This window comes from Lipophrys pholis (genome assembly GCF_963383615.2).
Source record: "Lipophrys pholis genome assembly, chromosome: 3".
Classification (NCBI taxonomy): Eukaryota; Metazoa; Chordata; class Actinopteri; order Blenniiformes; family Blenniidae; genus Lipophrys; species Lipophrys pholis.
Genome location: NC_137627.1, coordinates 1170654 through 1183525, shown reverse-complemented (window position 1 = coordinate 1183525; position 12872 = coordinate 1170654). Strand labels below are relative to the sequence as shown.

The following is a 12872-nucleotide window of genomic DNA, read 5'->3' as shown; positions in this document are numbered from 1 at the left end:
TGAAAACGAGTGATTGATAAGCATGTTGTTGTTTAGTTTATGTGGAGGACATGTGGGTGGATTGGGGGTCTGTGTGTAATTGCAGATGTTTTAAGAGAAGAAGTTCTGCTTCTGTCGGAGTTACATGATGAAAACCTGTGAAGCAGGTGTGGTGTGCGTCATATACCACTAATTAATTATGGAGGATTTTCATCTCACTCATGAAGAGATGACAGCTTGAATGTATGGGAGAGGGAGTCAGGACATTTGTTGTCAAACCTGAAGACATAAACTGATTGAACACTAACACACATACCTGAGAGGTGACGGCACAGCACCAATGATTAGGAGCATATTAGTACCTCTTTAACATCAGTCATGACTCCACGTTCAGCAGGTTTGCTTGCATGACTTTGGCCTTTATGTAAAAAAATAGGACATCAGACAATGAATGCATTCTTTCTCAAATGCTGCCGTCATGAGACCCTCATGTACATAGTTTATTACATTCAGTTCAAAGGAGTACAACAATAGAACCTGCAATTAAAACTCCATCGTGCTCATCCTACATTATCTCTTTTAATAGCTCTGAACAGATCTCACACACACACACACACACACACACACACACACACACACACACACACACACACACACACACACACACACACACACACACACACACACACACACACACACACACATCGTGCTGCTGAGTGTATATTAAAAACTAATATAAAACATTAAAAACTAATCGGCGAACGTTTCCAAGAGATGCCAGTGGGGAAAACCAAGATGGCGGTGTTGCGGGCGCCGCCATATTTATTTCTCGTTCGCCGCCATCTTGAAATGGTGCTATGCGGAAGCATGGACGGAAATGACGCAAAATGACGCGCCGGAAGTGACGTGTGTAGAAGCCGACCCACAGGATGTGATGAAATGGACCAAACATGCAGGAACTTACGTAGACGACACGCAAATTGCGGAAGTGACGTGGCGGGACCCACTCGACCTAAATTATATCGGCGCACATTTGTTTTTTCGTCTTTGGTTTCTTCACACGTGTACTCGAAGCTCAACAGAGTAAAGGCTTGTCTTCTGTTAAGGTAAACAATTGCTTTCTTGTCTATGTAGAACGTATCAGCCTGCACTAATAAGAATGAAATGGTAGCTGTAGTTCTATCAGTATTAATGAGAGGAGGAATAGTCTTGTCCTTTGTTTTGCTTCATGCAGCCACACATTGTCACTGGATGAATGAAGGAGGCAGATCAGTTTGGTAGTTGACCTCTGACCTCTGGCCCTGAGCTTCACTGTTGTTACAGCTGACCTCTGATCCTGAGCTTCACTGTTGTTACAGCTGACCTCTGACCTCTGGCCCTGAGCTTCACTGTGGTTACAGCTGACCTCTGATCCTGAGCTTCACTGTTGTTACAGCTGACCTCTGACCTCTGGCCCTGAGCTTCACTGTTGTTACAGCTGACCTCTGATCCTGAGCTTCACTGTTGTTACAGCTGACCTCTGACCTCTGGCCCTGAGCTTCACTGTGGTTACAGCTGACCTCTGATCCTGAGCTTCACTGTGGCTACAGCTGCAGTGTGTTGCTGAAATAGGCTCAGAGAGAGTTAGACAACTTAGTCAATCATGTACGCAGCAGGTGTAAACAGAATAAACTTATGTTACATGGCTCGCAGACAATTTGGGATATAAAATGACACAGGTGCAGTGATGTGAAATGTAAATGTAAAGCAGAATTTAGAATAGAGCAGAGTGGAGTTAGATGGGACACTTTTCTTATTTTGTCCTGAAGGTAAGGAAATATGACAAATAGACATCCTGAAATAATTCTACCTTGTTTTATTGTCAGTAATTAATTTCTAGTCATACATTATTGCCTCAAATAGCAATGTTTTCATTTCTTTTCAGAAAAGTTTGTAATGATTCCATCTGAGCCTGGAGATCAGTCAGAGGCTGTTTTCATGATGATTCTTCAATTTAAATCCTCCTCACATAAAGGTTTCATCATCAGGTTGAGAAAAAGAACCTCCAGGCTGAGAAGGAGACCTTCCAGGCTGAGAAGGAGACCTTCCAGGCTGAGAGGGACACCCTCCAGGCTGAGAGGGAGACCCTCCAGGCTGAGAAGGAGACCTTCCAGGCTGAGAGGGACACCCTCCAGGCTGAGAGGGAGACCCTCCAGGCTGAGAAGGAGACCTTCCAGGTTGAGAGGGAGACCCTCCAGGCTGAGAGGGAGACCCTCCAGGCTGAGAAGGAGACCTTCCAGGTTGAGAGGGAGACCCTCCAGGTTGAGAGGGAGACCCTCCAGGCTGAGAAGGAGACCTTCCAGGTTGAGAGGGAGAACCTCCAGGCTGAGAGGGAGACCCTCCAGGCTGAGAGGGAGACCCTCCAGATCTGCTCATTACTAGAACTCCTACTTAGGATCTGTTTACATGTAAATGGCTTCAAGTGAAAACTCGTGTCCATTTACATGACAACGGTGCTCGGGGCCACAGAAAACGCAGTGTTTTGAAAACAGTGTGTTTGGGGCCGTCCACTCCAGGAAACCGGTGAACCGAAACCCGCTCACCCACATGAGGCGTGTTTTAGGAGCCCGGAGACGGTTTTTTTAAACACGGATCCCAGTGGAGAAATTCTAAAACCCCGGCTCGTGCCGTCCAAACCCCCGGGGTGTGGAAGGCAAAGTCGGCAAAGACGTTTATCCATGAAAAAAGATGATGTAATCACCCCCCTCCTCCCCCTACCCCACAACGTCACCTAATAACCACAACAATCACGGACAACAAACTCCGGTGGAGCTACTGACGCTAGAAGCAGGCGGAGTGGGGCCATAGACCTATAAAACTAGAATTATAATGTTGGTTTATGTGCATATGAGCAGGAGTCTACTTCTAAATTTCGATGTGGTCTACGTTTTTGTTGTTTAGTGAGTCACAGCGCCCCTAAAGGCCTGGCATGTGTACTACATGCCCTGAAGCCTTGTGTTGAGCCGTGTTCATAGTGAGGTGTGGACGGGAGTTTTTTTGTGAGGCCAGGGAGGACAAAGATCGTGTTATCGTCGTTTGGATGTACTCTTAGTTTGAAACACTGGAAGAAAAGAAAACAACCCTCAGTAATGAACAACCTCTTATTTAATATTACATTACATTCAAGGCAAATGATATATCTTTACCAATACATATTCAGCAATGCAATCATTGGCTTTCTAAATAAATAGAAATTTAAAATCTTGAAGTCAGTGCACGACATTGAGAAAGAACACTTAACAGTCAACGTGTAACATAGTCTGCACACATTCTGCATTTCGGCACGGGATAAACTACTGCTTTAAAACCAACATATAGAAAATAGATCTGAAATTATTTTCATTCATATATATATATATATATATATATATATATTAGGGATGTCCTGATCCGATCGGTAGGGATCGGATCGGGGCCGATATTGGTGATTTGTGAGTCTTTGTAAAAGACACTTTGAAGTAGAATTGGGTTCTTCTGATTGGTTTTACTGAATACTGTTTATGTTGTAGTTTTCTTTTATAGTTTAAATGTTAGTCAAACTGATTCACTGGGTTTCATTTAAAAAAAAAATTTTTTTTGCCACAAAATCCAGGAGAAGTTGTTTAAGTTAAGATAAATAAGAGAAACAAGACTGCAGAGTTTAACTGTTTTTCTTTTTGTTGTTCTGACTGAATAAAGTTTAAATAAGTTCTGAAGTCATTCTGAGAAGTATTTTGATTCAATAAGTGAGTTTTACAATAAGTTCTAGCTAAACGAAGCTTCTGCCAACAGTGCTTTTAGCTTCAGACATCTTAGTTGCTCCAAAAATACACTGTTGAGTATATTTGCAATAGTAATGTGAGTATCGGATCGGGAAAGTATCGGTATCGGCTGATACTCAATTCTGAAAAATCGGATCGGTATTGGGAGCCAAAATGTGTGATCGGGACATCCCTAATATATATATATATATATATAGAGGGGCTTTCTCCATAGAAATATTGGGCTTTTGGTTTATATATACAGCAATATAGATGATGGGTTTCTCAAAAGACTGATTGCACAGTAGTTAAAGGATCCAAGAACACAGTTTTTTCAAAAATAGTTTACACACATAGTAAACAGTCTTCAAGATGCAGTATGAAATTGCACATTGTCGTCATGCCACAGAGGGGGCTGTTTCAAGGCTTTGGTACACAATGTCCTGATTGGAAGAAAAAAAGCTCCGCCATAAGACCCTGTCCCGCCTCCCCCCTGGGTTCACCCGCGCTCCGTCGCAGGGGGGTGAGGAGGGGCGGGAGGCTGTAGCGAGGTACGTCCACGCCACCTCCTGTACCTGGCGTCGAAGCGTGGGATCAGAGAGCCGGGTGATACAGTACACTTGAGGATAGGGGAAGACTCTTGGCACTTGGATCACAGGTGTAGGTCCACGCTGGATGACCAATCGTATGCAGCCGTGTTGGACACTTTAAGGAGACGAGGACATAAAGGGGGGGGGGTCACACCGACGAAGACGGGGCTCCGCTCTTCAGATACAAACATCAATGTGCTGTTGATCTGGAGCCGACTGGAACACTGATCCACCCCACAAGCAGCTTCTGGAACCATCCCACCTCCAGACCCCAACATCTGGACACGCTGGACAATTGCAGCCACTTTTCCACTCTGAAGGCCTTCGGACCACTGAGCACGTCTCAGCCCACCTATGTCGACAAAACTGGAACTGTTTTCATCAATAAACTGCAGCGAGTACATTTAATGTCCCACAGTCTGTTCTATGGCATTGTGTTTGTGTTCTACCTCAAAGTACTGTTTCCATGAGCTGGTCTGGATGAACCACGGAGGCTTGTGTCTCAGTCTGAGGACACATTTAACCTCTGGCATCTTTCCTGGTCGTCAGACAATATTTACCTCTGAGATTCTTTCATTTTCTCCTCTGTCTATCATAATGATATTCAAGTATGAAATTCATAAAAACTCTATTCCAGCAGACTAATAATGACTACAAACATTTGGCATTTTCTTTAATTCTTTCTTTTTTAATTTTTTTAAAACAAAAACAACCTTATCAAAGTACCATATTTACTGGACTATAATCACACTTCTCTTTATTTTACACAACGTGCTTGGAGCCACTGAAAACACAGCTTTTTCAGAATGGCTCCCAAGGTGGAACTTTTTGAAAAGTCTGACTCGGTCGATGGCAGACATGCTGCTGCTGCACACCGAGCAGCAGTAAATATTAACTTCAAACGTTGTTGTGTAAACGGGGCCTTAGCTGTTTTTCCCTCTTTGTGACATTTTGTTTAATAGACGTGACTTATAGTCTGGAAAATACGATATGCGGGAAGAAGAATGACAAAATACTCTAGTTGTAGAAACCGTTCCCTCTCACGTAAGATTTTCTTTGAGCATGACCCTGGTGGCCACTGAAATACTGCCGTTGGTGTCTGTGAGGGCAGATATGATAAATCTGGCAATCACAATTCAAATGTGAGCTACTTTTCAGGACGTGTGCCATAAAAAGTTATTTAAGTTACTGCGAGGTAGTGCTGCTGTGGATCAACATGACAAATCAAACCAGACTAACCTGAACCTTGCTGCTGATTCTGAAGCAGACCGGTGACGCTGCACAGGCTCAGCTTGTTTTAAAGAGTGACTCTCAAGCATTCGCCGTTATTCCATCAGTCATACATATTTAATACTTCTATCTACTTTTGGCGGAAAAGCTCTGATCACAAAACTTTCTTGAATAAAAACTGGTATAATTCCTGCGGTGTGACGAATGTTGAAGGTATCGGCGGCCCTCGCCGTCCTGTAGGTTCGTTCCAGTGAGAACGGCCACTGTGCTTTTTGTGTTCGTGGTTGTGCTCTGAAGTTTTTCTGCTGATAAAACTTAAGGAAAGTTGGCTGCAATTGACCCCCCCCCCCCCCCCCCCCTAACACACACACACACACACAGTCTGCCCCCCCCGGTGCCTCCGGCGAGGCCTTCACGAGCACCGCCATGGAGCCCCTCACAAAAAAGTGCAACTAAGTACCTTGGGCTGTTACTGATAAAGGCAACATTTGTGTTCGAATGAATTCTCGACAAAGAGACGAAAAAGGAAGAAAAGGGGTAAAAACACACATGCTTGTAGTAGAAAACACTCATGAAAAGGTCATTGGCACAGTCCATTTGGTCACTAATGAAAACTTCTTCGTGGCTAAGTCTTCTGCTCCTGTCACATGTATGTAGCCCGCCCTCTGGTGGCCTGAACTGGCACTGCAGGAGAGGACCTCATCAGCTCTGCAAATCATCCACTGGTGTGTGTGTGTGTGTGTGTGTGTGTGTGTGTGTGTGTGTGTGTGTGTGTGTGTGTGTGTGTGTGTGTGTTTCCATCCTTTCAGACTTTCAGAAAGCGTTCACAGTGGTGATCAAACTCACGAGCATGCAGACATCCACATGTCTGAACAGACACAACAGCATTCCATGTTGAAGGAAATGTAAACAGATGTAGGCCAGGACCCCGGAGCCGGATCCTGGAGCCGGATCCTGGGCCCCAGAGCTGGACCCCTCCAGCTGATGGGGTGGAGGCGGAGAACCCCGGGCCTCCTCCTCCTCCTGTGCAGTCACTTGTTGTCCATCAGAGACTGGACTTTGTGCACCAGCTCCCGAGCGATCTTCAGGATGTGCTGGACGTCGTGACGCTCCGCCATCTCTGCAGGTCCAAACACACAATGTTGGTGAGGAGGCTACACCTCCAACATGTACAATGACGCTACCGGTTCCCAACATGAGGTCCGGGACCTCCGAGGAGGGCGCCGGAGATCTATGCCCCGGCTTTGCCTCCTCTGAGGTTCTTAAAAGGAGGTTAGCAACCAACAGTGTCACTAGTTCAATGACGGCGGACATTAAAGACAGAAGTGTGTGTGTGTGTGCTACCGTTGAAGAACTTGATGATGTCGGTGAAGTCCATGTTGTTGTCCATGATGATTTCTCTGTAAACTGTGACCAGTGCCAGGGCGAGGAAGAGGACGAAGTGCTTCGAGGAAATCCTGGGAGCGACCCAGATCACCTCCCACACCGCGAACACGTCCTCGTACAGGAGCTCTGGAGACACACACACACACACACACACACACACACACACACACACACACACACACACACACACACACACACACACACACACACACACACACACACACACACACACACACACACACACACACACACACACACACACACACACACACACACACACACACACACACACACACACACACACACACACACACACACACACACACACACACACACACACACACACACCACTGAGTGTTTGACAGCTGAATAAATCCCTCCCGACTCATTCCACACTGTCCGCCTCAGGTGATCGGATATTGTTTGTACCATTAGTGACATCATCACAGGCTAAGGGGAGGGGAAAGCCGTGCTCAGTGGTTCCACCCCCGTCTGAAACTGTCCAAGTGGACAGCTTGACCGAGGACCGCCTGTATGCATCATTGTCTCGTTTGCAATGGAAATACTGGTATTATATGGAATAAGATCAGTCACAAGGTCCAAGCTGGGAAGAACACCAGTATAGATTTAGGTCCGTTTCCGTGACAACAACTTCAAGTAAAAATGCCAGAAAACTTTGTGTTGTCGCCGTCCGTTTTCACGACAGCGGTGCCCGAAGCCACTGACAACAGGAAAACAACACTTTGTGGAAACGGCGTGAGCCCGTGTCCTTGTTGTCGGTAAAAGTGCTGCCACGGCCGCAGTGCATCGTCTTTCTGCACTTGGGCAAGTAGATGAAGAATAACTCCCAGTGCACATTGTCCTGGGGACAGTAGTGTTACAGTTGAGACACAGACACGTAACAACAATCCAACTTGCCTCTATGAATGTCGGAGTACTACCATTGTTAACGTTCATATTGTTCTCTGTGCAAATGTCTCACTTTTTCACTACATTTCAAGTAAAAAAGCTTGGTTTTTGCAGCATCGACACGACTGGAGTCAGAGCATTTTCAAAAAATTCCACCTTGGAGCCTTTTTTCAAAAAGTCGTCTTTTCGGTGGCTCCCAGCACCATTGTCGGGTCAACAAACCCGAAGTGTAATGACAGGTGTGCTTTTTGATCTGAAATCACTGCCTGGAGAGCAAAGTGGATCTATGGAGAAAAGTAAGACTTGTAAAGGTTTGCATACTTTCTCTCCGCTGACGTGTCGTGCAGGGTGTGGAGCTCACCTCTCTTAAAGTCCAGCAGGAACCAGCGATAGCAGAAGTAGAAGTGAGTGTAATCCCCGTTCTGCTGCATCAGCTCGAACAGCTCCGAGTCCAGAATCTAACAGAGGAGGCAGAGGCATTACAACACACACACACACACACACACACACACACACACACACACACACACACACACACACACACACACACACACACACACACACACACACACACACACACACACACACACACACACACACACACACACACACACACACACACACACACACACACACACACACACACACACACACACACACACACACACACACACACACAGAGTGTTATCCATCACCTGGATTAGTGACCGCATGTTGGCAAAGTGTGTGTCCATGGCTCCACCATTAGGGAAGTTCTGACTCATCCTCTTCATCAGCTGAGTGAAACAGCTGTACGCAAGGTACTCTGAAACACACACACACACACACACACACACACTTTGTTGTGTCAGTCCAGCGTCTGATTCATTCACTCAGTTACATCAGGTAATGAAAGAAAAGACTCTTTAATCTGGACGTTACTTGACGTTACATCAGTGGTAGGAAGAGGTAGAACCTCTAGAGAGGAGCAGTGGAGCCACTAGAGGAGCAGTAGAGCCACTAGAGGAGCAGTGGAGCCACTAGAGGAGCAGTAGAACCTCTAGAGAGGAGCAGTGGAGCCACTAGAGGAGCAGTAGAGCCACTAGAGGAGCAGTGGAGCCACTAGAGAGGCAGTAGAGCCACTAGAGGAGCAGTAGAGCCACTAGAAGAGCAGTGGAGCCACTAGAGAGGCAGTAGAGCCACTAGAGAAACAGTAGAGCCACTAGAGGAGCAGCAGAGCCACTAAAGAAGCTGGATAGGCACTAGAGAAGCTGTAGAGCCACTCAATAAGCTGGAGAGCCACTAGAGGAGCTGGAGAGCCACAGGAGAAGCTGTAGAGCCACTAGAGGAGCAGTAGAGCCACTAGAGGAGCAGGAGAGCCACTAGAGGAGCAGTAGAGCCACTAGAGGAGCAGTAGAGCCACATGTGGCTCCAGAGCAGCGGGCTGCAGACCTCTGGTCGATGCTAACACTAGGTAGGGGGGAACAAACCTCTACAACCTCCAAAGAAAGCTCCCTGTTTGATTCTGATGTTCTGTGACCACACGTGGCGTGTTGCTCACCGTCATCCAGGATGACCATGAGTGGAGCCAGCAGGTCACACATGCCCTGGACGTAGCCCACCTCCAGATGCTCCCACACGTAGCTGCAAAGAGACACAAGCCAGAGCGGATCAGTGAAAACACACTTCCCTCCCTTCAGCTCTATGAGCCAGTAAACCGGCAGCGCGACAATTCAATTAATATCTTTTCACAAAAAATGACATTCACAGAGAGAAATTACAGCCATCTCAGAATTCTGCCACTGAAATGTTTCCTGATGTGAAAACTGAGTCCGCTACTGGTGGGAAGTTCTTTCTAATCATCTTTCGTTCTTTGGACCGACGTCGGCCCGCGAGCCGTGTTGTTGACGCCACACCTGCACATGATGTTGCGCAGCTTCTCCAGGTTCCCGCTGGTGAAGTAGTAATAGTTGCGGTCGCAGCGCTGCACGTCTTTGTCTATCCGGTGAAGGTTGAGAGCGACTGTGTCCAACAACTCGATCTGCACAGACAACAGCAACGAGGCTCAGAGACCACCTGGGACAGTGGGAGACACTGCTCACATCGTCGCTGGATGAATTCTTCTTTATGTCTAGATTTCGTTCTTCTCTTCTCCAAATGTTATCGGAATGGTTTGAGCATTTTCTATGAATTTCATTACAATTATTAAAAAAACAACAACATCTGAACGTTCAGAATTAAATCAGAAGAATTAAAAAGGGCTTGAAATGTTTCCCTTATACATCTGAAATAAAGACATATTCTAGCCACCCATCACATTCATTGGTGTCTCATATATAATATTCTTCTTCTCTATTTTTTGGGTTGCCAGCTATTATTTTTAGCATCACTACTTTAGGTTTTTGTGTGGTCTTATCATATCATCAGTGAGAACATGAACTTCTAATGCATAATGTTCTTTAAAAAAGGTTATTAATACTATGTTTACCAACAAAATAAAGACCACATTTTATTTTTATGACAAACGTTTTGCGAGGTAAATTATTGGACGTTTTGTTTGTAATGTAACGGCTGATGTATGAAGCCCGCAGTCACACTTATTTGACATTGTCTGGTGAAATGCATTCTGGGATATCTTTATAGAACATTCACCTCCTCGCAGTCCCGCAGGGTGAATGAAGACGTTTGTACGTACTGTATATGAGGACAGTGACGGCGACGTCCCCTCCGCGGCTCCCCCGCCAGTCACCAGTTTGTCCAGCTGGCTGCAGAGCCTGTCCTCGGTCAGGGTCTCCTCCCCGCCCCCCCCGGGGGTCCGGCCCTCCTCCCCGGCCCCCCCCTCCTCCTCTGTGCTCTGCCCGTCGTCGATGCTGGACAGGATCTGCGAGTGGGCCGAGGTCACCGAGTAGTTCCTGGAGGACGGCAGGCCCGAGTCGGGCGAGTCAAACTCCACCAGGGGGCGCTCCTCCGGGGGGGCGACCGGCGGCACCAGGGCAGTCGTGGTGGGGGTGCCGTCCTCTCCGCTGGGGGTCTCCTGGCTCCCTGCGTCCGGCTCGTCCACAGACATGAACACCTGAGAGCAAAGCGGAGTGTCAAACATGAGACTGAAACCCGCCCCCCCAATACTGGACTGCAGGGGGTCACAACTGCAAAGAAAAAACCATAAACACTAACTCACATGTCTAATTTCGTTAAATAAAATAAGAGCGTCAAACATCAGTTATAGTTCATAAGAAACAGTCAAACTGAGAAACATGATGAAGGTCCACAAGGTTTGTGCAAATGAGCTGTTGAATCACCCTCACGTCAGCCTCCACCGGTTCTGGATCTAACGCGGGACCGACTCAGGGTTTGTAAAGAGAAGGGTTTTTTATGAGGATCGGAGCGGTCCGACCGGCCCTGAATATCAAGGAATCTAATTCATTCAGACGTTTTGTCTTTTCTTCTGTTCAGGCTTTTTTTCCAACAAGCTTCAGCTGAGTTTTCCCGTCTTCGTCAGAGGTGTGATGGTGATGAACGACGCTTCTTTACATCTGCTGATGTCACAGGGGCGTGGCCAATCTGTCAGAAGTGGCAGGTTGGCCACGCCCCCTGTCGTCTGTCAGCTCTGTCCGGACGCTGCTCCAGTTGTTGGACGTCATGTCGGCTCCCTCATCCCGGGTTCGGGCGCCGCTCACTGATCGCGGTCGTCTTCACAGCAGACGCTCCGTACTTCGTCTCAGTCCATATATCCATTTTAAATAGATTTCTTTTCCTGCTGGATTTTCTTCTTTGGGTGGACGAGTCACCGCCTCAGGTTGATCGGTGTGTTGATGTTGTATTTTTTTCATTGTTTTCGTTTCCTCTCATTCACGTTAGAGTTTCTTTTATCATGTTTGCGTTCTTTGTTTTCTTTTTATGTTGTGCCCCCTTCTTATTGCCCATCGTAGATATTGACAATTTCCAAGCACATTGTCCATATTTCTTTCCTCGTCCATCCTGTTTTCTGGGAGTGCAGTGACAGACAATCGTCCACCACCGGAGGACACTTCTGATGAAGACGGGAGAGCGCCATTGAAACGAGAAGAAAAGCCTACTTGCCTGAAGAGAAGAAGAGAGAACACTTAGAAACGAAATAAAGACGCAATGAACCTAAATTAACTGTTTTTTTCTCTCAACTTCTTCCACCAACGGTAAAAATTCAATCGCAAAATGCTCCAGACAAAATGCACGCGGCTCTTTTGGTCTGCAGACTTTGTGGATTAGAAGGCGTGAGGCGGGACGTTTGCAGGCCGGCGGCGCCTCACCTCGTTGCTGAGCGTGGAGTCTCTGTGCACCAGCCGCAGGACGTGGCTGTCGATGCTGCTGCCCGACGACAGCTTGGCGAAGATGGCCGACTGCATCTCCTTCTCCCTCTGCTTGACGATCACCTCACAGGCCTTCCACTCCCGCATCACCTGCTGGTAGCGTTCGCTGATCTTCGAGTCGATCTTCACGGGGAAATAAACAACATGTTCATGGCTGAAGAGAGGAAACCACAAAGCTGGACGGACAATATTCTTTGTGTAAACTCCTGTATTCTGGTTCAGTAGGATTATACCGTTATCTCTTAACATTGGGCACATTGAAGGCCTCCGTAATTAGATTACATCATAGCCTTGAAACTCTTTAGCACGTAGTAAAATCCACCTGGCTCCACTGAGCACTTCCACTAATATACCTGTGTGCGTACATGTGTGTGTTACCTGGCTCATATCCTTTTTGCCCATGCCGAACTTGTAGTGTCCGAGCAGGAAAGGCCAGACCTCCTTCCTGATGTCGTGCTGAACTCCGCCGTAATACACCAACCTGAGCAGCTCCAGCTCTTTATAGTTCTGGGAGGGAGAGGAACAGGAGCACATAGCCAGAGGAGAAGGATGAGGCTGAAGCAAGACAGGAAGTGCATCATTAATGCATGAAGGAAAAGAGGGACTGTGATCTGTACAGAGGAAGACAGACGAGATAAAGGACAGAGATATGAATAGAGTGTAAATTAGTAATG

The 12872-nt window shown here is 46.8% G+C and overlaps 1 protein-coding gene across 1 annotated transcript in view; it reads right to left on the bottom strand.

The window, feature by feature from the left end:
• Positions 1-6609: 6609 nt before the first annotated feature.
• Positions 6610-12872, bottom strand: part of sgsm2 (small G protein signaling modulator 2) — a gene marked incomplete at both ends in the record, with an annotated part of 67355 nt that continues 61092 nt past the window's right edge. The window contains 9 exons of the mRNA XM_080458945.1: positions 6610-6698; positions 6923-7090; positions 8235-8331; positions 8569-8678; positions 9414-9496; positions 9769-9893; positions 10548-10925; positions 12139-12321; positions 12577-12705. Coding sequence (XP_080315071.1) covers positions 6610-6698; positions 6923-7090; positions 8235-8331; positions 8569-8678; positions 9414-9496; positions 9769-9893; positions 10548-10925; positions 12139-12321; positions 12577-12705 — 1362 coding nt within the window. The remainder of the gene's footprint in view (positions 6699-6922; positions 7091-8234; positions 8332-8568; positions 8679-9413; positions 9497-9768; positions 9894-10547; positions 10926-12138; positions 12322-12576; positions 12706-12872) is intronic.